This window comes from Mytilus edulis, chromosome 11 (genome assembly GCF_963676685.1).
Source record: "Mytilus edulis chromosome 11, xbMytEdul2.2, whole genome shotgun sequence".
NCBI lineage: Eukaryota > Metazoa > Mollusca > Bivalvia > Mytilida > Mytilidae > Mytilus > Mytilus edulis.
In genome coordinates this window covers 78,569,239-78,594,181 of record NC_092354.1, presented here as the reverse complement: position 1 = coordinate 78,594,181, position 24,943 = coordinate 78,569,239, and the positions used below count along the sequence as shown (strand labels likewise).

Here is a 24,943-nt window from a genome sequence, read left to right as displayed (position 1 = left end):
TTTAGCAAACAACTATCAATTGAAACAGTCAACACAGAACTATTTCTTGCCAGCATTAAAGACAAATATTTACCATTGTTGACACCACATCCACAACTAATGTTTTTATGGCTACAAAGAGTTACAATTTACTGAAGAAGAAAAACAATTCATGAATCAATGATGTTTAATAATAAAAAAATCTCTAAAGATCTGTAATAAAAATATTACAACATAATAATTTATGTAAAACACAACGTGTATAAAGTAAAAGACATCAAAAAAGGTGTTTATTCACAATAAATATGGTGTTTTTTGGAATTGTTACACTAAATTTAACATTAACTACAGTTATATAATTATGCCTCATTAGATGATTTAGAAAAAAAGTATTTGATAGAGATCAACTGTTCTTGTATCCTTTATATATTTAATATCTGATGCTTGTGCGCTAATTTTACAATTTATCTAAAAAAAATCCATGTACACAACCCATACTTTTCGATCTCCCAATTCACTTGGTTTTTCTGATACAAATTTTAACCAATATCATTTACAAATTTGAGGATAATAAGTTTCACAAAATTCTGTTTAAATTTTGAAGATGTCTAATATTTTACAATAGAATCTATCTTTTTAATATAACAAAATTCACATTTACAAATATTTTTATCATCTAAATCTATAATTTACTTGAAAGAAAACGAAATTTGATTGAAATACCTTTTCAATTTTGGCAAATTTAATGGAAGGCATGCTTGATAAATTAACAAATTTTAAACATCTACAAAATGTCATTCTAACATTTCCCTTTTCCAACAATGTTAATTTTACTAGTAAGGTATCCTATAAGAATGTACAGGATCCTTCCTACAGAGGACAGGTCATTAAAAAAGACCTCATAACCTATTCTTTGCTGCCAATTTGAAATTCAAATATGAGGTATTTTGATTTTAAAATTAATTTTTTTAGTTAAGGTAGAAATATCTTCATTTTGTATTTATCTGACAAAACATCTTTGTTTCTCTGTACTAAAAAATCTAGAAAATTTGGCTAATATAAACAAACATGAGCCAATTGCAGACAAAAATTACAGACCAGTATTGTATAGATCTCATTGAATTAAGATCAACTTAGTCTAGAAAAAATTTTGGTTTTTACATTTAAGTCTATACTAATTCACCTAACAGGGATATACTTATATGACTAATAGTGTAATAAAGGGTAATGATATGAAGCCTTATCACAGATTCTTTGATGAGAGATCATACATTGAGCTTATCAGGGGAGATAACCCAAATAACATACAAAGGGAGATAATAAAGAAAACCCATACAAACAGATATATAACTCACAAAATATATATTAAAGCTGCACAAGATTATTTCTATAGGACGGAATGTACAACACTAATTCAGTAAAGGCCATTTAAATAACATTCTTAATTTTTTAATTACTGACAAAAAACATATTTATACATTGCATTGCAGCCTTACATGTCAGCGTGGCATAAAACTAAGAAATATATTTCTGGCCTATTACATACAAAGACATAACACCCATATCATACAGATTGTAATGTAACATTTCAAAAATCGAAATTGAATCCAGGCAAACTAATTGATTTGGATGGAGCTTATTGTCCTAGTTTACCTTGACCATAAATTAGTCAACATAAATCATAAAGACAGTAAATCTAAATTGGTCCATTCTATTTACATACATAAATATTTACTATTTTTTAAAAGTTTACCCAAACTGCTTTTGTATGTAGACAAACTAATTTTGGTATTATAATTTTAAGTGGAGAATTTGTATTACTTTTCAAAAATGAATGTTAAGGTCACATTTTGTTCATGAGTTATGGAACCTGAATTTTGACTATTGCCTACAGCACTTTATTCTAAAACTGAATAATCTACACTATACGTTTGACCCAAATAAGATCCTCATACTTAACTATTGTTTTGCATTTTAAGTATCTTAAATTGAATGTTTCATATACATTGTTCAAAAGAAACTTATGCAATCAGAACATGCTATGTATTTTCAGACATTGTTATAGAGGTACATGTAACCTTGGATCAATTGCTTGAGTACTCTAATTAAGAATAATTCACATGATTGCCAATGCTCCGATTAGATTGATGAGATTCAAATAAAACATACACATAATGTAATTGTTTTGTGATTGTCTATTAAATTTCTGCAAGTAAAAGCAATGATATTAATTTGAGTCATGCTTGATTGAAATTTTGGAAAGAGATTAGAAGACAAAACCCTTCAGTGTGGGACTTAATTCATAGTGCAAATCAATTCCATTTCTAATACTGCTAAAGGACTAATATAAGACATTTAACCTTAAAATATTTAATCTGGAAACAAAAATTCAAATGGATACTACTAGTATCACATTTATGCTTTAATAGAACTTCAGGTTATCAATTTTCAAAACTCTTATAAACCAAAACTTGTACCTAGTGGAGGGTTCCAGGTGTCTACAACAACATATTATACAAATAGTATACAGTATGTATTGACAATTTTAACATTAAATCAATTAATTGGACGTATTGTTGATTGGTTCTCTCAAGGCCTATTCTTCCTGGACATATTGTTTATTGGTTCTCTCAAGGCTTATTCTTCCTGGACCCTTTTTTTACGATTACGTCTTGCAGCTAACTTCTCTTGTAAACCCTGGTCAAGTCTTTGTTTATTCATTTCCTGAACTTTTGTAAACTCTGACTTTTCTTTTGTATATTGATCTTTGAGCTTGTTGATATTTCCAAACAACATTTCTTCCGATGGCGGTGGTGCCAGGTCCTTCAGTGGCATTGGTGTTGGTGGTGGCATGTTTTTAGACTATTAGAGAAATAAACAAGTAAAAAGTCAGCAAAGTCCATATATATAATGTGGATTCATTATTATCACATATTGTTGATATGAAATAAATGGAAAAAAATAAACAGATATATAGACAGGGTTTCCGCTGGCGGTCGCCATTTTCGCAATTTGCGAAAAAATAATAATTGTGGCGATAAAAATTCGTCATTTGCGAAAGAATTTGGCGAAAGAAATATATAGAAGGATTTATTTTCCTCCATCTTGTTTATTTACTTTTTTCGAGTTTCTCAGACTTTACCCGATCAGACAATACTCGGAATTCACCTTGACCTCATTAAGATTTGGACAGAAAATCAATAATCAGCTGATTGCATTTTTATAGCTATCGACAACAAAGGACTAATTAATAAAGGTGTTGATTGAATTGTTGACAAAATAATATGCTTAAATGGCTTCCGCTAAATGTCACATACAAAATTTATTTACGACTTTGCGACGCACGTGTTTGAAGCAAACTTTTGACGTCTCCTCTCCTTTTAAAGATAGTTTAGAAAAGAAAGCTGTTGTTGTGACGAAAAATTATCAAAAGCAAGAAAAATCTCCGATTCAAAACTTTAATTATCCTTTGACTTTAATATAGGTAATTGATTAGGGATACTACTTTAAAGTCGTTTGAGTGACACGTGTGTTTCAAGCATAGTTTTAGTCTCAACTTTTTCATTTACGATGGTCAAGAAAAGAAAACTGTCGTTATGAAGAAATATATCCAAAAGGTTGTGAACAACCCTTCAAATGAGAGTAGCGCTTCAATGTTATGACTACACATGAAATGAGGGATCAAAATATCATGTGATAAAAGCTTTTGTTTTGTTGTAAAAACCACTTCTTATTACAAAAGGGCACATCAATATTTTTCTTTTAAAGAAACTTTCCCTACGAACTTTACTGGTATTATATAATCAAAACATGTCCATTAATTTTGTTGTATTCCAGGACTTATATCGTCTTTATTATTAAAAGTATAGTGGCCCCTCATTTAGAAAAGTTGTTTAAAATACAATGAATATTTTCCCCTTTTATGTTAAAAACTAAATCTATTGTTTTAAAGTAAATGTTTAGTGTTTATTCATTAAATGTAGACTCTAAAATAAGTTTGACAGAATAATCATAGACACAATGGGGCAAAATCACCTTATTTAAGGGAAAAGGAGGGGGGGGGGGGGGGGGTAAGAAAAAAAGGTAAATTTTAAACGAAAAATATAGTTATGTTACTTGGCGAAAAAAATAATAAAGTGGCGAAAAATATATTGTTTTGGCGAAAGAGGTGGCGTAAAAAAAAAATTGACCCAGGGGAAACCCTGTATATAGATATGTAGAGAATATCGTTTATGGTTTGGGGGAATCTGTGTCATTGAAATGTTTGGCAGCAATAAGAGATTGTCCCTTAATAGGGATGCACATGTATTAATGATAACCCTTAATTAAGGTGGTACCAAACACCTTGATTTAAATTTATTTGGTTCCTTTAATTTTCAAAATAATTACTTCGACCCTTTGACAAAAACATAAAAAAATCACAAAACTTGAACCACACACTTTAGCTGAAAAAATCATATGATAATAGATATATAGCGGTTTGACAAACACTAATTTTGACGATAAAGAAACTTAATATTTCCTTAACAATACAATGTGAATAACACATTCAGCTGATATTGTAGAGTTATCTCCCTGTAGTGTTACGTACCACCCTTATCAGCAATCTTTCTTTCAAAATTTGATTTCCAGGTTTGATCCAGTGGCTTTCTGAATCAGAGGTATTATATTTGAGAAAAGGAAGAAATCTAACTTTTTCCCCAAAATTATTTTGGTGATTTATGTGAAGTGTGGGTAAAGGGATGTAATTCTTCTGCTTCAGACCCCCCTTTTTTCAAAATTTTCACTGCTAGAACAATAATTAAAAGACATACTGATCCTTCTGATCCTGGTACATCATCAGCATCAGTCAAACCCACCAGTTCTTGTTCTACCTGTTTGTCATTTATTTCTTCCTGACCTGAAATTACAAGGGGAGATAATTTAAATATAACAAGGGAGATAACTAAAAGCTCAACTTTACAGGGAGAAAAATCTGTGATAATATTTTCTTTTTTTAATCCTTTAAATAAACATAAAATTAAAGTAAAAGTCAGATTCTTTAATCTAATATTTAAACTATCAAAAGGTAAAAACTTTAAATTCATAACCTACAAATGTAACAAATATGTATATTATATATATGATAATTTAGCACAGATTTAATGAGATCTAAAAACAATTGTGAGTTCAGTTGTAGTGTATGAGAATGAGAGAATGAGAGAATGTATAAATGTTAGTAAATAGTTAACACATCACTCAGTTGGTTTGCAGGGTCAAAGTTCAAATCCACAGAATATCAAGTGTGTATTCTTAAAACGGTTACAGAGAACATAAAGTCAATCAAATGGAAAGATATTGGTTTTTAAACCTACAAATCAATTGTTGTGCTTAATAAAAGTCCTTTTTCACTTACAATTCAAAAAGGAAACCAGAGTTTTCTTATAAATGTTAATATGAAAGAGGAAAACATTAATTAATTGTAATAGTTTGAACATTTTTGCCTTATCTAAATGGGTGAGTGGAATATAACCTTATATTTCCTTTGAATGGTTTTAAACAAGTAATTTTTTTGGGGCCCTTTTTTTGGGGCCCTTTTTTGGGGGCCCTTTATAGATTGCTGTTTGGTGTGAGCTAAGGCTATGTGCTGAATACTGTACTTTGACATATTATGGTTTACTTTTACAAATTGTGACATGGATTGAGAGTTGTCTCATTGGCACTCATACCACATCTATTATGGTCTGTCACCTTCTGTATGTATGCAGAGGCAGATTTAGGAGGGGGGGGGGGGGGGGGGGGGGGGCGGGCCCCCCTTTTGAGAAACAAAAAACAAATTTGGTTGCTTATATAGGGAATCACTGAAGCGTGACGAAATCGGGCCCCCTCTTAGGCAGCCAGTGAGCCCCCACTTATGGAAATTTCTGGATCCGCCACTGGTATGTATGGTGTGATGATGTTATAATTTAACATAAGTTATGGCACCTCCTGCAAATTAGTGACAATATGATTGGTTTAATTCTATAGATCCATATAGAGTCAGTAGATAGGGGGTTTATGATGTCAAGTCTACTTTCAATGAAGATGTCATCTCTAATGAATTGAATTGTTTTTCAAAATAAAAAAATGACAGCTAAAGTCCTGTGTGCCACTTGGTTTAGGGGTCAGTTGCAAATTAATAACTTATAGTTATAAATTTGTTTAAGTTAAAGATGGCCATAAATGCAAATTTTACCAAAGTGTTAATTCTTTCCCCTTGTTTTTCTTGATGATGTTACAAAAGTTCACTCCTTAAGTGTGACAATTCCAAAAAAATCGGATTCAAGATGATCCCATTTTTAGAGAAAAAACATATATCATAGTGCAACCTTATACCCACAAGCCTTCATAGCCTATAGCAATCTAATAAAACAGTCAACCACATAACAATTGTCTTTTGGTTGTATGGAATAATAGGTTTTGGAAAAATTGAGAAAACATGAATAAATAATAACTATGGTATAAGCTGCATGCAATCAATTTATTTTCAGTAAAAAATTGTGATGCATATCCTGTACCTTGTTCATTCTTATATAAAAAAAATCCCCAACAAATCATTTTATTCATTTATTACAGAAAACTGTTTTTATTACATAACTACTGAATTTCAATAGTGAACATATTACAAAATTTAAAAAAACCCATTGAATTTGATTGAACTAGTTCAATTAACAAACAGAAATAGCTGTTGACATGTCCACCCACCATCAAACACCCGAACCAAAAACTAGAATTCCATTTGAAATCCCTGTTAAAAAAGTAACCCCCCTAATAAAAAAAATTGAGAGAAAAATTTGTTGAAGATTGTCAAATTAAACACACAAATGATTATGATACAGCTAATACCAATGTAATTTAATCTGTTTTCTCTATGACATACCTTCAAGCTGTGATAAAACTGTAGAAAATATTATGAATTAAATGATATAATTTAGTACGTGTTGATGTTTTATCATCATCAGATTTTGCAATAATATGCTTACTACTCTATAGAGTAAATGTACCTTATACTGGCAGCAAACCATCAATAAAGATTAGGTAGACTCACTAATCACAAATAGAGATGCATATAGAGTTCTAGCTATGAGTTAATAGCAGAGGGTACAGTTTAAAGATGAAGGGCATATTAGTGTCATATATATATCTTGTATGAAAGGGACAGTTTGATAATTTTTATATAAAAAAAAACACAGGAACGACACACCAAAAAACCCCAAAAAAACATGAAATTTATTCAATTATACAAAGGTTCTATCTATTTACTTTTATGTTTTTTTGTTATAAAATTAAGAAAACCAACCAAATAATATCTTTGCATTGAAAAGTATTAATTTTACTATCTACAAAAAAGTGAATAGGACGAACTATAATGGCAGAAGGATTGTCTTGAAGACAGGGGTACACAGAAAGGGCTGAGTGCAGCACAGAGAAGAACCAAGAGGAGTTGCTTCCCTTTATTTCGGACCAACAAGTCCACTGATACATTATATATATATATATGTATATAATTTCCTTTTAAGATAAATAAATATAATTTACATGATCATGCATGTAGCTGAAAGGATATAGATGAGTTTAATTTTTCTGTTTGGATAAAGTTATTTGACATGTAGAATAAAAAAAAATAACATCAATAAAACCCTCTGGTATGAAAAAATAAAGCATCTGATATTTTTAAAAGTGAAAAGAGAAGGTATGATTTTCATCTTGTGGGTAAAAAGGTGATAAGAAATGGTAGTATGCAATTTTTGGTGAATTCCAAGGTGGAAAATGCCACAAAATGTACCTTCTCTATGTACAAACTACAATCTTCTGATTGCAAAAAGACTTAAAAAACAGTATGGTACTGTCATAAAAATTAAATTAAAACTTGTCACTAAGGATTTAGTAATACTGTATTCCTTTCTACTACATGTTGACCAAGTTAAATTATAAATATATGATAGTTATCTCCCCTTTATATTTACCACACTCCTCCTGTTCTCTTTGTAAACCTTGGGACACATCAGAAAATGTAATCATCAGTTTGCTTAGATATGGAGTACAGACAGTGAGATACCCTATCTAAATATCTTTCAGGTCAACAAAAAACATCTGTGAACCTTTTTTTCACACCCTAAACAAAACTTTAAATTAAAGTTATACTAACATGTAGCTTCAATAAATTGATATAAAAGTTAAATGAAACTCATTTTAATGACAGCAAACTTTTACAAGCAAAAGATTTCAAAGCTAGCAAAACTGTTGAGTATGTAACTTAACTCAGCGATAGCCCTGCATTCTAGCATTGATCGAAATATTTGTAGTTTAATTGCTTCATAAACATTAAAATAAAATCTCCTTCAGCTAATTATATTATAATACAGAGATATTTTATTTTTTTTATGTTAAAATTAATAAAATCACTTAACACACATTATTATGCAAGCTCACAACTCACAATAAATCAACCTGTCTTTGAGTTTTCTCACCTTTTTGACCTAAAGCTAAATTAACAAACTGTAAGTGAGAACTACACATACATTTAAATACGCTTCACTAAGATGTGGGCTTTCAATTTTAGCATAACTCTTACTTTAAGAAGGGGGACAGTTCAAATAAAGAGTGATCAAGCACATTCATGCAGATATCTGTTATAAACTTGTATATATTTCAAAACTAGTAATGTGCGAAATTAATTTTAGTTCGAGTTTACTGATACAATGTAGTATGTAATGTTCAACTGGAATAGCCATTATTATTTATTTACTTCAACTGGCTAGAAAGACAGACATATAAAAAACAGAACCTCAATTTTCTATGAAATTGTTTCTTTTCATAAACTACAAAACATGTATGCTGACAAAATTTAAATATCTCTATTCAATGTTTACATTTATCATGTTTACTCATTAATTGCATGTATTAACCAACTTATTTTAGTGGATACTTATTTCGCGGTCAGCCCTTTCTACTTTCAAATGTCGTGATAATAAATCGATTGCCAAAATTAGTTGGTTTACAGCAGTTTTAACCATTCAATCATAGTACATATGTTAAACTTATATAAGTTAAAACCAAATTAAATTTTTATTACTTCCCTGATACTGCTAATTCAAAAATTATAACATGCATTTATTTGGAAATTAGTATGGCGTTCATTATCACTGAACTAGTATATATTTGTTTAGGGGCCAGCTGAAGGACGCCTCCAGGTGCGGGAATTTCTCGCTACATTGAAGACCTGTTGGTGACCTTCTGCTGTTGTTTTTTTCTATGGTCGGGTTGTTGTCTCTTTGGCACATTCCCCATTTCTATTCTCAATTTTATTATCACCATTTTGAATGGACATACACCAATGCAAGATCAATTATCACAATTTGATATTTGCAATCTGTTTCCAAACTTTATATATCATGTCAATAATTGCGTAGTTTTAATTAAGTCTCTTTCTTGACTAAGATGTCTTGTAAATGACTTACTAGCATCCAGATTACAGGTTCCTCCGTCTTTCTCCACCGATTCCTTCATCAATCTCAATCTCTCTATCCTTAACTGTTTAGAACATTCTCTTTCTTCATCGGAGGCTGATCTGAAATCCTTCTCAATTACAGATGTAAGAACCTAGAGTAAAAACCAATATAATGATATAAAGAAAATTCTCACTTATCTTGTTTCTTACTTTCTGCCAGATATTCTGGATTCTCTGATTTTATCCATGGATTGCCATGGTAACACCCTAAGAGTTGGTAGTATGTTTATAGACTTACTTAGTTAGTTGGTACATGCCAAGTGACACCATTTTTTATTCGGACAGACATCATTTCTTTCTAATAACAGTTTCAACAAACAGATTTTGCTGTTCTGCTTTAAGACAGTGATTGAACATAAAATAATCTTGAAGAGCACAATTTCCTCTTTTTAAACACTCAATATAAAGATAATCTTTTTTCCAAACTTATAGACTTACGCTATCAAACCATTGCAGCAATGCATAGCTCCTCTTGTGTGTGACACTGAAACAGTTGAGGGCATGTTTGTGTCTGTCAGTTGTCATCATATCTATGTACACATTAGCCGTAGCTTTCTGTAGTGTTTTGATCTCGTCCTCCTTACAATAAGGGAACTGTATGTTACTTAGATATTTCTGTGTGTTCTGTAAATTCTGTATAGCTGCTGACAAGTTGTTCCTCGCTTCTGTTGCCATGGTATACATTGTTTTTGTATCTCTGTAAAACACAGATATGGAGAGGTTTGGCAAACAGTCATAAACTTTTACTCTAGTTTGTCATAAAAGTTTACTCTGTACACAAATTTCAAAATTTGTGCAAATCTACTATTTTGGCTGGTTGAACTGTGTATCTAATTGTACCAGAAAATTTTAAGACAGCAATGCCAGACATATGTAACACAATAACATTTTTAGTTTTGTAAATCAGGAAAGGTATACCGAAATGGGCTATATCTTAAATTTTGATGAAATGAGTAACTGACTCTGGAAGTTAAATAATGAAGTCATATAAATATACTGTGGATTCATTAATATTCGTTAGATACAAACTTCGTTGATTTCTTGGGTACGGTACAGGTTAACCACGTATTTAAATGTTCAACTCGAATTGTAAATTTTCTATTGGCTAGTATTCAGACTTTGGCAAAACCACGAACTAAATATCCATGGAAGTGTCAGTTTTCCTTAAGGATGTCTGCTGGTCATGTTTGGGAATTTTTGTCAGATTTACGGAATCCTCTGGTTTTATCTATTTGAATGCCTTAAAAAAATTTCCCCATGAACCCCCATTTTTCTTTTTATAATTCTTTTACAAGTATAATTATAAGTAATTTGTAAAAGTCTTATAAAATTTTATTTATTTCTTAATAGTATTTGAGAACTTTAACTGGTCAATGATAAAGCTATGAAAAATCAAGAGAGAGCATTTTCCCGCCAAAATTACAATGGCTGAGATCTCGAAAACAAGCACATTGACCCCTATATTATTTTTGCTTTTTTGATTCCTCAATTTATTCCCTATAAATGCATACTAGTTTTATGAAAAGTTATTTATTTTGAAACTGAGCAGCGAACATCCTTAATCCACGTAAAATGGTACCCATGAAAATAAATAAATCCACAGTACAGTTTCTCAATGAATATTATTAGTTACACAGTGTGTAATTGTCCTAATACGAGAATTTATCGGGTCAATAAAATTCATATCGGGTGAGGCGAAGCAAAACCCGATATGAATTTTATTGACCCGATAAATTCCGTATTAGGACAGTTGCACACTGTGTAACGAATTTATCCTGATTTTGTTCTATTACAAATTTATAAATTCAAATTCAATATCTAGGACAATATCAACCAAATATAATTATATAATTAATCTAAAACTGTGAAAAATGAAAAATATTAAGACTATAAAGCAACGTAAAAAAAATATTTGTTTATTAGGCCAACGTTATAAGGGAGATAATTCCAATTGACGTAATAAAAAAATGTACTGAAATTTATTACGTCAATATCAGCCAATTAAATTGCGAGAAATTACTCTAAATCAGGATAAATTCTTTTATCCAAATATCATCCAACAAGTAAATGTTGCTTCAAAGCAAATTCGAGTTATTGGACAAAAAGTTTACATACAGATGGAAAGAAGGAAGTACATAGACATTATCATCAAACACAAACATGATAAATATTACTAGGAGAGATCTATTTAGGAATCATATAAACAATTTCTGATTCAAAATGGCCTTACTGTTTTGTAGAACACATTACAGTCTTCACAAATATGGCATAACACATAAGAGTTTTGTTTGAATTTCATGCAATCTTTATCTCAAAATGACTTCAAAGTTCTCAATGAATATATTCTTATAATTCTTATATGATTTGCATATCTATAAATACTTGAATTGGATTGGTCAATTAGAATTTTTCTCTAAGTTTACACTTCGATAAACCATGTTTCCGAAACTACTTTTGTAATCTATTCATGCGCGATACACAAGCTTGCAGTGATCCCGGGATTTTCAGCAAACCGAGATTTAAAAACAATTGCATAACAGTTGTGACTATTCTAGTGCATATGTAACAAAAAAGGAAATAAGTTTAACGCACTAAAGCTTCGAAAATGTATAAAGATAAAATTTAATAAAATTCCGCGAAATTTCATGAAGGATTTGGCGAATTTACGTCATGGCAACCCACGACGTCATACGAATGGAAATTTTCAAGGGAAAGATTATTTCGTTACTCGTACGCTTCAAATTCGGATAACATTTAATTAAAATGAAGTTTTTGAGGTAGGTGCTATTTCATTTAAGATTCCGTTGTATTTATCGGACATTTATGGTTTTTAGTAAGTCAAGATGGCGGCGTACTCCTTAGTTACGACTTGCCATTGTGCTTTTGATGGTAAATATATATAGTAGCCATCAACAAAAAAATGTTTATTAAATATCACAAATGTTTGGCTGAAGAATTATAAGGATTAAACACATTTTGTCTAGAGGTTATTGATGTGTAAACCGGGGCTCTTACTCACAAACTCAACATAAAAGTCCTTCGGACTTTTATTCAGTTTGTGAGTTAATCGCCCCGGTTTACACATCAATAACCTCTAGAAAAAATGTGTTTAATCCTATATTATCAAAGTCCTATATAAACAATTTCTGTATAAGTACTTACGATTTGTCTAGTTTGCCCAACTCGTCCCACTTTTTGACAGCATATGCTAATTGATTGACAGCATGTTGTAAAAGGACTTTACCATTGGTCCATTTATATTTGGCCACTCCTACTCTGTTTCTCTTTTCTACTAACATGTCCATTTTACTTTCCAGTTCATTTTCTTTTTGACTTCCATAATCACCTTTAAAGATGCTGGCTGAAAATCAGAGGGACAATCTAAGATACAGTTACTGTAAAATAATTCTTGGGGGGCCACTTAATTTCAAGATTTGTAAAAGAGTAAAAAAAAATATTAATATAAATATTCGCGAAAATGTTAAAACATGATTTTCCCTTACAGAAATGCATCAAGAAAATTAAAAAATGGCAAAAATAGATAAATTATTTCTGCAGAAAAAACAACTATGTTAATTAGTTCCTTCAGAAATACATATAAATCTATCCCTTATTCGCATACAACAACTCCTCTAGTTCATGACAAGTTTGTCTATTTTTGTCACCTCCTTATCTATTAAATCAATCCCTCATACATACACAACAACTCCTCCTGTTCAGCGACAAGTTTGTCCAGTTTTTCCACCTCTGGTGTAAGGTTCTTGATTTCTGCCTGTATATCTTGGATTTGTTTTGTGATTCCTTCTAAATCTTTCTTGGCCAATTCTTCTTTGTTTAAAGCTTCTAGGTACTCAGCCTGTTAATGAGAAGTTAAAAACATTTTAGCCAAGACTCCTTTTTTATAAAACCTCTTGTAAAGAGGGTGCCAATTCCTTTTTTATGATACCTCTTGTAAAGAGGGTGCCAATTGCTCTGTGCTACTACAACTAGTAACAGTTCTTTGACTGTCTGTAGATGTCCTGTTGTAGCAATGTAACATGTTGTTTTATCAAACATACAGTGGATTCATGTTTATTCATGGGATTCTATTTTGTTGTTGATTTACTCAATAATTTTTTCAGTGTTCTTCAAATATAAAACATGTAAAAGTTCAACATGGACTACAAAATTCAAATGTCAAATAAGAATTTGTAAATTACAGGAAATCAAGTATTAAAAAAAAATGGATTTTTTTTTTAATTCACAAAAAAACATGTATGCACTGTAAATTTAGAAATCATTTTGATGTTTTGATTAAAGGGAATAATGAGATTGACAAGTGAAACTGTGAGCTACTGCTCACTGATGATACCCCTGCTGTAACTGGATAATTTTAATAGTGTAATATATGTAAGTGTTCGGTAAACAGAAATTTGTTAAGGATTCTAATATGACGTGCTTCTTTCGCTTTGTAAACAACACCGTGATAAAATTCTCGATATATCTATACTTAGCGCAGACTCCAAGATGTACACAAATGGCTGTTTAAATATGCCTCCCACGTAAATCCACATGTATCGTAACCTATGTGTAAACGGTTGTGGATTTCGCTGTGTTAACAATTGCAATTGAATAAAACCCTACAGAACATTTATTCTGATTCTGATGCATAACAAAAAGAATTTACACATTAGAGAACGGAAAAATGGACAAAAACAAAACAAATTAAAATTCCGCGAAATTCCAGTAATGATTTTTGGGATTTTTTAGGTTTTTCTATTGCGTTTACCTTCTAAACTCGGATACAATTGCATTAAAATAAAGTATTGAGGTAGGTGTTGCTTGTTTTCTGTTCTATTGCAATTTTCGCACATTTACTGATTTCAGCAAGTCAACATGGCGGCTTGGTTACAACATGTCAACAGTGAATTTGACGGTAGCTTACGATAAAAAATGCAAATCTAAAATTGCAAATGTTGGGTTTACTGAGAAGTAAAAATGTAATCACATTTTTTTCTAACGGTTAGTTAAGAAATCATTCATGCAGGTTTATTAGATTTGTTTTACATTTATCGAACAGTGGGTAAAATAGCACAGCCCACGGTATACCCATCATCGCTTCAGTTTTTTAATGATCGTATTTGTCCTATTAGAATCGAAATAATTCATGGAAGCCATAGATTTGTTGTAAATTTACACATGGCCTGGGCCGTGATATTCGTTAATTCTATCCCTCGCTAACGCTCAGGATAAAATTCGAATATCACGGCCCAGGCCATGTGTAAATTTCCAACAAATCTATGGCTTCCATGAATTATTTCTTAAATGAATCTGAAAAAGCATCACACAGTATAGCTGAATTATATTAGCCATAAAACCAAATTTCAGAAATCTTTATGATGTAGTACTAGTAGTTCCTGAGAAAGATGTGACATCATGGAACAGATGGATGGACAGATGGAGGTAAAACATTTTTAAAGAGGGGTTTAATAAAGTACGTATCACAATAATGTCTGCCTGTATTTGGCTGCTATCCCAATAAATTTACTTGTTCTGAATACACTTGTTGATGAAACTTATGAAAGCTGCCTGTATTTGCCTGCCAACCCAATGAAGATAGTTACCTGTTCTTTGGACATTTGTTGGTCAAATTTAGCTTTGCCTAAAGATGCCTGTATTTGCCCGCCTTTACCAGTTAAATCATCAACATCCGCTTTTTCTTTTTTCCTGAAATTTAAAAAATTGACAATTTTACATCATTTGTTCATTTTTTTTGTATGATATATCAATTCAAAAGCTATGTTTTTTTAAGAGAGGGAGGAAAAAATGGAAAAAAAGGGGATATCAATATAGGGACAGACATTTTGATTTGCAACGGCCATCTACAACTGAATTGATTACTAGTGTTTTAAGCAACATTTTTTTACCAAGCTTAATGAAGCCCCTAAAGTTAAACATGTCTTTACTGTCAGACAAGTCCTAAAGTCATAATATCATTTAATATTATTGTCACATATGGATAAAATGAAGATAATGATCAATTTCTATGATGATTACTGTAAACATTAGATTCTCAAAAAGACAATTGTCGAATTGATGTAATCTTGAATATTTAATTTACTAATATTCAATAATGTTATTGCAATAACAGATGTTGATCTAGGATTTTGAAAAAGGAGGGGCACCAAACTACTGTTCTTAACAGACCCCTTGTTATTTTTCCTTTTTTAAAATTGAAACTCTATTCTTATATTGTTTAGTTTCAATTCCACAAATTTTTGATCTCTTATAGATTATTACTTCAACACAATCTACAAATGTTTCAAATTTAGCTTGTGATAAAAATTTCTTTTTTCAGTATCAATTGAGAATCAATTCAAACCAGTATAAATTTAAGCGGTGAATTTGCTTTTCAATTTCAAATCAATGCACTTATCAACAAGACATAAAATGGTTGACTTCAAATATCCAATAAACATTTTCATTTGCTTTTTTTTTTAACACTTAAACAAAATTGTGAGTAAACTGCATATAACCCTTAACTTCTATGAATAAGAAGATTTGGTATGACTTCCAATGAGACAAAATGTTTAAATATCTACAGATAATTCCTATTGTTCAATTTCATTCATAAGTTTTGCTTTTTTATGTTAGTTATACTTATGTAGTAGTTGTGCCTTAAATTCATATAACATAAATATTATGTATACATATATACTTTCAGTCCTTAATTTATTTTTAGTACATGTATTAAGTTTTGGCGAGTAATTATATGAAACTTTGACGGACATGGTTGACTGAGTTACTAAGAAATAAATATATGTAGAGAGAAAAAAAAACACAAAACAGAAAGTCCATGTAATAGAAAAATTTGTAAGGGTTCCACGGAACCCAGTGTCTCGCCTACTTCTGCTGTTAATGGCAGACTCAACAAAAATGAGGAAAAACAACAATAAAAATTTCCCTCTCGATACTGTCTTTTGATTGAAAGAAGCTTCCAAGTTTGGTAAAAAATTCAGGATAGTTTATGAATCTAATAAATGTTTTATAAACTTTAACTGCAGACTGTATGTAATGTTAACTGGAAGAAAAACTAAGTCCATTTATAAGTAAAATACGGAAAAAGTGAATTTTTTTTTTACAAATTTAGCTTCTGAATAATATCTTATGATCAGAAACAAGCTTTTGTCTAAGTTTGGTAGAAATCCAGGATAGTCTAAGAACATTATAAAAATTTTAAAAACTTAAACCACAGAGTGAATGTTTTGTTTCTGGCAAAAAAACTAAGTCCATTTATAAGTAAAATACGGAAAAGTGGAAATTTATTTTTACAAAATTTTCTTCTTGATACTATCTTATGATCATAAACAAGCTTCTGTCCAAGTTTGGTACAAATCAAGGATAGTTTATGAAAGCTATTAAAATTTTAAAAACTTTAACCACAGAGTGAATGTAATGTTTCCTCGCAGAAAAACTAAGTCCATTTATAAGTAAAATACGGAAAAGTGGAAATTTATTTTTACAAAATTTTCTTCTTGATACTATCTTATGATCATAAACAAGCTTCTGTCCAAGTTTGGTACAAATCAAGGATAGTTTATGAAAGTTATTAAAATTTTAAAAACTTTAACCACAGAGTGAATGTAATGTTTCCTCGCAGAAAAACTAAGTCCATTTATAAGTAAAATACGGAAAAAATGGAATTTTATTTTTACAAAATTTACTTCTGGATACTTTCTTATGATCATAAACAAGCTTCTGTCCAGGTTTGGTAGAAATTCAGTATAGTTTAAGAAAGTTATTAAAATTTCAAAAACTTTAACCACAGAGTGAATATTTGTGGACGCCGCCGACGACGACGGAATGTAGGATCGCTTAGTCTCGCTTTTTCGACAAAAGTCGAAGGCTCGACAAAAATGAAAAAAAAATATAAGTTTATAAGTTTATTAGTGCTGTCCAGTTTACACGATTTTGATCAATACATGTAATATTAAAATCATTTTCTGGTTCTTTAATGGGCTCTTGAATATGTGTCTTAACATCAGCTGCATAAAAATGTCATTAATCTTTAAACTGAAAATTGGATTTCAATCAATTTGATCAATATTAATTATATAAAGTTTTAATTCCCCCAACAGAAACATTCTCCCATTTCTGTTAACTTATTATGGGATTCTTCGTTTTATTTTTTTTAATTTAAGGACACTTTTCTCTAGTTTTAATATTTTTAAGCAACCACAATTAATTATTCATAACTTTTTGGCCCTTTTCTGTATTGTAAACTTTGTTGGTCTTTTTGTCTTTATAGATATAAGAAGATGTGGTATGAGTACTAGTGCCAATGAGACAACTCTCCATCAAAGTCACAATTAGTGAAAAGTAAACCATTTTAAGTCAAAGTACTGCCTTCAATACAGAGCATTGACCTACTTTGAACAGCAAGCTATAAAGGATCCTTAAACTTAGTGAAAAAACATTCAAACTGGACAACTAACAGTCTAAAGATCATTTGTCGGGCCTTTTTCACTAATGTTCAAATTTTGGGCCTTTTTCTCTAATGTTCAATATTGGGGCCTATTTCTATAATGCTCAATATTTGGGCCTTTTCTCTTATGCTCAATTTTTGGGTTATTTCTCTAATACTCAATATTTGGGCCTATTTTTCTAATGCTCAATATTTGATCTTTTTTCTCTATTGTTTAACTATTTGGGCCTTTTTCTCTTTTATTTAAATTGGGTCTTTTTTCTCTTTTATTCATTTGATGGGCCTTTTTCTCTAATGTTCATTTTAGGCTTTTTTCTCTTTTCTGAAATCTCCTTCAGAGTTCAGACCCTCATTCAATATCACAGACCACTTAACAAACTTAATCAAAGTGAATTATTATACAACTAACATATAGATTCACCAATGTTGACATGAACTATAAATTACCATTAAAATTAATAAAACATTTAAACCAATCAATACAGAATGTCCATTATCTTCATGTAACAAATTTACTATGCATCGAATGTTATCAGTGTAGAAACAAGTCCAGGGTATTGATTGTACTTTGATTTAGAACACTTCAAGTGTAATCGTTAAAACAAAATTTAATGATTTAGCAGTTTTAGTGAGAAAAGAAAGAAAAGACAAATCCAATAGCAATCCATGCTATAGATGAATGATGTAATGGTACAACTTACAGCTCAAGTACATCAACTTGCAAAACCCCAAGGGATAAGGGTTGTTTTAAAAAAAACTGGGGCCAAATAAGGGGGGAGGGAATGATACCAAACAGAATTTAAGAAGAGTTACAATCAGAGGCATTAAGAGGGGGGCCAGGTGGCCTTCCCCCTCCTTTTGTAAGAAAAGTTTTGATAATTATTTAGGAAATCACTGAAGCACTACTTGGGCCCGTCTTAGACAGCCATTTTTAGATCCAGTGACCATCCCTGATAAAAACCACTGTGCTTAAACGGCTGTGGGTAACTTAAGTCTTGCGTCGGTTCGATACTTTTCTTCTATAGAATAACAATACCACGAATGCATCAATTAAACAACTGAATTTAAAAGTTGTATTAATCGTTTAGGGAAACCCCTAAACTGAAAAGGTGATTAAATTCTACAAAATAAACGATCACAGCACGATTTTAAAAAACACTTAGGCTGTCCGTAACTTCAAAACAACTTGTCCGTAACTTTTTTCATCATACCAATAGAGATGTCCGTAACTTTCAAAGAATAGACATACGTGGATGTAATGTTTAAACTGATGATAGAGATTGCATCGAATACATATTCACAAAACGAAGTAGATGTCTAGTATGATATAATTCATTGTATCGATGGAAGACAAAATTGGGAAAAATATGAAAAAAATCACAATAAATCCGCAAAACTCGGGTCTCATTTTGTATAACGTCGGGGTACCCGAATCGCCTAGTTCGGAGGGTTGTTTCCGATCATAGCAGATAAACTGTTGAAACATCATTGTTCGTTTTTATTTTTGAACAAGTAGACTACACAAGTATTTTTTACACATACATGTAGCATGTATACACTTACTGATTTTCTGCCAGCAACGACAAGGGTAGCGTGAATCCGGGATTTTGGAGGGGAACCCAAATTGCCCAGGCATGCAGTGGATAGACTATACGAGACTTAAGTGCACACACTTTTTCCGTCTTTTTGAAAAAGCCAAAAACACGTTTCTCTCATCCCCACAAAAACAAATCCCATCAGCATTGACAGTAAAATAAAAGGGATGTCAATCTGGACACACTGGGACGTTGCGCACGGTGATATTGCGGCACCCTGGCCATGATTTACAGTAAATGGGAAAAATTAAAAAAGGACATTTTGTATAAATGAATAAACCTAGTTTTACAGCTAGCTGCATACTTCATTTGTATGCAAGTTGCATTAAATCTCATTGAACTGAATAAAACTAAAAGACACGTAAAACATTATTAATTTGACAGTGGAGGAGAAAGTGATTTTCGTCTTCTAAGATCTTCTCTTTTTGAATTTGGTTAGCTTATAGCTATAATAGGAGTTTGTTACCTTTGTCAAAAACTTTTGTGTGATCTGCATTGAACTCTTCTTTTTCAAATTCCTCATTCATTGGTAGACTTACGTTTTATCCTGACATTCTTTGTAGTGTGTTTTTAGCTGGGATTCAGTTTGCTGTACATCTTTTAGCTGGTCCTCTTTCATCTTCAGGCTCTTCCTTATGTTTTTTATTTCCATCATATGTATCTCATTGTCAAGCCTCACATAAGTCTGGATTGTCTCCATGGTAATCTTCTTCTGTAAATAAAAAATATCTCTCGCATAAAAATTTAATAATCCAAGCTACCAGGCTCACAATAAAGTATGCATTACACATGTTTGGTTAATATATATAAAAAAATAGTTGAAACCAAAAATAGAAAGAAAAAAATTGTACCATATCTAGTGCAGGTCATTTATGCTTGGATATTTCTTACATGCTTCAAACAAACAATATAAAAATAAGAAAATCTTCTTTCATTACATGGACAATGATGGATATATATATATATATCTTAAGACTGTAAACATTTTACTCACGTCTCCCATTTTCAGTTAGTTTTATTTTCTTCACCGGAACACAGTATTATTTTACCCTAAAAATATATATATATTATCAAATAAAATAGAATGATAAATTTTCCAACTCCAATTTATCAAAACAATGTTGCACTCACTGCAAATTTTGAAAATAATTATTATGATTTGAATTATTAAATCAGAAATTTGTTTGTGTGCATTTCAGAATTCATTTGTCAGACATTGTCAGACAGAGATCTGGGATTTTCATAACTGCTGCTATTTCTGGTATTGGTGCTCATACATGTCATGCATGTATATAATTATAAACTTGATAAATAACAAAAGTTTACAAAATTTAAATTGTGAGTTTTGTACATTTGCAAAAGCTATCCTACTGCATTTTTCTCAATAATAAAATAAAGCCAAAAATTTCATAATTACAGTTTTTGAATAATAGCTAGGGAATAAAAAGGCAGGGGTTAAAAAATTTTGTTACAGCTAACTAGCCCAGGACCTATTGGCAGCAGGATTTCACTAGCCCTGTTGGAAGAACTGCTAGTCCACCAAAACTAACCTACTAGCCCTAGTATGCCTTAAAAATCAAGAGTTTGCTGCATAATACAAAGTGGGTGTCCTTTGTTTTGAAGGAGACATTATACACTGTATTTAATAATTTTTGTCGATCTGTTATTTTTTCTTTTGGTGCTTAACCTAACTTAGTTGTTCCCACATACAAAGCAGACTTTTTATTGACAACTAACGGCAATATTCACAGAGCATTGTCTGTTTTTTTTTCATCAGCAACAGCCAACCTTGCCAGGGGAATCATTGTGTCCCAGTTCGGCCAACTTTTCAGGAAGTGAATGCGTGATTTTTTGGCCAAATTGTAAAGATCAAAGGAAAATGCCGCTAAATAAGCATGAACATATGTGAGTCTCGCGCTAAAGACGGCTGTCCTTGACACTATTATTTTTTTTCCGCGGCTTTTCCCTGTCGTATTTAGCATTTTTGGAGGATGAATTTTCAGCCTCGTTACTCCCTTCATCTACCGTTTTTCGTTTTGAAACTGACGAAGTTCCTGGGGTTCTCGTACTAAAATTTTAAGAAATATTTTGTGGCATGGTTTCGTGCTCAAGAGCTGTGCAACAATACAGGTCAATACCAAACGTCAAGAATTTTTTGTTACTAGTCTGTCGGGCATATCGGATTACACATTTTAATTGCCCGAGGCGTAAATGATCTAGTCCCGGGCGTCGGGCTAGTGGATTTTTTAACCCCTGAAAAAGGTCTCTTTCAAAAAAAAATATGCAACAGGGCCCTAGATAGCTACAATTGGATGGAAAGTTGTGTTATTTCAGAACTTACCCTGTATGGAATAAATAGTGATAAGGTGTATGATATATATGATGCAAATATATGTAGCTTTTCCTTAAATCCCAATAATTAATCCCTCATGGATTTCCACTCTTTAAAAATCGCAATAATAAAAGCTTACAATAATTTATAGTATATTTATATACTGTCCCTAGAGATGGGAATTTTCTATACCTGTCCATAGACATGTAGATCACCACAGTAATGAGGGGCACCAAAAAGGGATGGGGGTACAAAAAATGTATTTGCATGGAAGAATGCAAAATAAAATTTCCATTTCACAATGAACAATTACAATTAAAAAATTTTGCACATTGATCTTTTTACTGATTTCATGTGAAATAAAAATGGCAAAACACATTGCACTAAAATAACCCTTTACCACCCTCAGTAATAAGCAATATATTCAAGAATCAGGGTCTGTTCATGCCCAACCACATTCGCGCCCATTCACATTGGCCCCCTACATGTTCGCACCCAAAGTAGGTTTGCACCCCACACATTTGCGCCCAAATTTTATTTAAACTATCATATACTATGAAATACTAATCGTACATTGTATCTTCATATCTTTTTTTTTTGTAAAAAAATCATCCTGATCGAGTAAAAAAATTTGTTGGTTTTTTGGTTAATAATTTGTAAATGAGTTCTTAAAAGTGAATTGTTATAAATATTTAGCCATCATAATGTCATACTTGTCCAAACACACATGAGATCAAAGAGGGACGAAAGATACCAAAGTCGGCAAAGTGACAGTCAAACTCATAAATCTAAAACAAACTGACAACGCCATGCTAAAAATGAAAAAAAAAACCAGAAAAACAATAGTACACATGACACAACATAGAAAACTAAAGAATAAACAACACGAACCCCACCAAAAACTAGGGGTGATCTCAGGTGCTCCGGAAGGGTAAGCAGATCCTGCCCCACATGTGGCACCCGTCGTGTTGCTTATGTGATTACAAATCCGGTAGATAGTCTAATTCGGTAGGTCATATTCATGAAAGGGAAGGAGATTGTAGTTACGACGTAAGGAACATATCCGATATCATTTGTGAAACGGTTATTCCATAACGGTCAACCAACTCGTGATGGTGTCCGTAAAATTTACGAAGGGATGATTTCAACTTCACCATTTGGAACTCTTGGTTTAATAGCTTCCTTGTGAGCAGCAAACCTCTATCAAGAAAATCATGATAGGAAATGCAAGCACGGGAATATCGTATCAATTGGGAGATATATACCCCGTATGCAGGTGCTGCTGGAATGTTGCTACTTAGAAATGGAAAGTTCACAATTGGAAAGCTGAAACCATCTCTTTTGTCGTAAAGTTTTGTTTTCAACCGACCCTCATTGTCAATTTCTAGATGTAAGTCAAGATATGAAGCCGACTTAACTGTATCTGTAGTATCCTTTATCTCTAGTTTGATTGGATAGATGCGTTCCACATAGTCACCAAATTTTGAATTGTTTAGTGGAAGAACATCATCTATATAGCGGAAAGTAGAGTTACAGGATATTGCTAACTTCTTATCTTTCTTCCTAAGAAGTTCCTGCATGAAGTCAGCCTCATAATAATAAAGAAACAAGTCGGCGAGTAGAGGGGCACAGTTTGTTCCCATTGGAATGCCGACAGTCTGTTGAAAAACACGTCCTCCGAACGTAACAAATATGTTGTCAATCAAGAAATCAAGCATCTTGATAATATCAGTTTCAGAGAATTTTTTGTTTGAATCAGAGTGATTCTTTACAAAGTAGGATTTATCCCTCCCTAAGACAAGATAAAGAGACTTGAGGAGAAAGTTTATTAAACCTTATTATTATAGACGTCCATCGTCGTTCAAATTAGTGCAACTTCTCAGCACTGAAAATGTAAAAGATTTGCGTAATTTGTGTAAATTCTTGTTTAATGCACTTAATCATAGGACCAAACTGTTATTGGTCAATACTTGATATGTATTTGCTTCTCTGATGTATTATGTCATGTTGTGTTATAGAAATGTATTTGTATTTATTGCACTGATAAGCATAATGTGCTTAAAGTAATAAAGAATTGAATTGAATTGTATCTACGTTGGCCATTCTTTTTTATCAAAGGAGACAAGCTGTTAAAAACAATTATCTATCATGTTTTTTGTTTAAAATCTTCAAAGTTTTAGTCATACCAAGCTAAATATATGCAGTTAATTACATCAAAGCATTAGTTAAAAGAATTAAAACCAACAATCATGAGTTTTAAACCCATTAAAAATAACACCAAATTAGGCTGTGTATAATTAAATACCAATTAGCAGTAATCATACATAATTAACATTTTAAAATAATTAATCATCAAATTAATATAAAAAAAAAAAATATATGATAATTCCTCAAACTTGATTCAAGAAAATAAAATTATATGGTATATAATATACATATGATAAAATATCTAATTATTCAACTGAAATTCTATTAAAAAATTGGGCGCAAATGTGTAGGATGCGAACAAACTTCAGGGGGCGAACATGTGAGGTGCGAATGTGTGGGGTGCGAAAGAATATTGGGCGCGAACAAACCTGATACCTATATTCAATACCAGGGAGTTTGCGTAAATAGGTGTCAAAATCGCCCCCTCCCCCATGTGACTTGTTTACTTCAAAAACTTGCTACCATAAGTCTTGCAATATCTTAACAAATTTTAATTTAGATGGTCATTCCAATAGACCGGAATTCCAATATTAATGTCCCAAAGAAATTGACAGATCGATAAAAAATTAAACTTGAAGAGCCAGGAATATAGCATATCACTTTCATTTTCAAAATTAGCTTAGGTTAAGTTTGCAAAAAATAAAAGTACAAATAATATCGTATGAAAAGACGTAACCTTCTTCATCACACTTACCGAATAGATATCAAGTTATGAAATAAAGAGGTTAATTTCGAAATGTACATGTAAATATTATAGAAACATTGACCATATTCTAATTGTTTCACAGGAAGTGACGTTTCCCTTAGCAATTGTGTAAACACGGATCGGATTAACT

The 24,943-nt window shown here is 31.5% G+C and overlaps 1 protein-coding gene across 4 annotated transcripts; it reads right to left on the bottom strand.

Moving 5' to 3' along the window:
• Positions 1 to 152: 152 nt before the first annotated feature.
• LOC139496365 (uncharacterized) lies at positions 153 to 24,943 on the bottom strand. Of its 4 annotated transcripts, none has more exons than XM_071284896.1 (11): positions 24,802 to 24,943; positions 20,562 to 20,617; positions 20,107 to 20,279; positions 15,112 to 15,214; positions 13,208 to 13,364; positions 12,671 to 12,869; positions 9,947 to 10,205; positions 9,459 to 9,600; positions 8,469 to 8,483; positions 4,794 to 4,879; positions 153 to 2,841 (listed from the first exon to the last, which is right to left on the bottom strand). In XM_071284896.1, exons 2-11 carry the CDS (start codon positions 20,568 to 20,570, stop codon positions 2,617 to 2,619), a joined length of 1,368 nt encoding a protein of 455 aa, XP_071140997.1. In that variant the 5' UTR covers positions 20,571 to 20,617; positions 24,802 to 24,943; the 3' UTR covers positions 153 to 2,616. The 4 variants fall into 4 exon arrangements, with proteins under 4 accessions (XP_071140997.1, XP_071140995.1, XP_071140996.1 ...); XM_071284894.1 differs by lacking the exon at positions 8,469 to 8,483 and adding an exon at positions 7,965 to 7,991; XM_071284895.1 differs by lacking the exon at positions 8,469 to 8,483 and adding an exon at positions 6,878 to 6,895.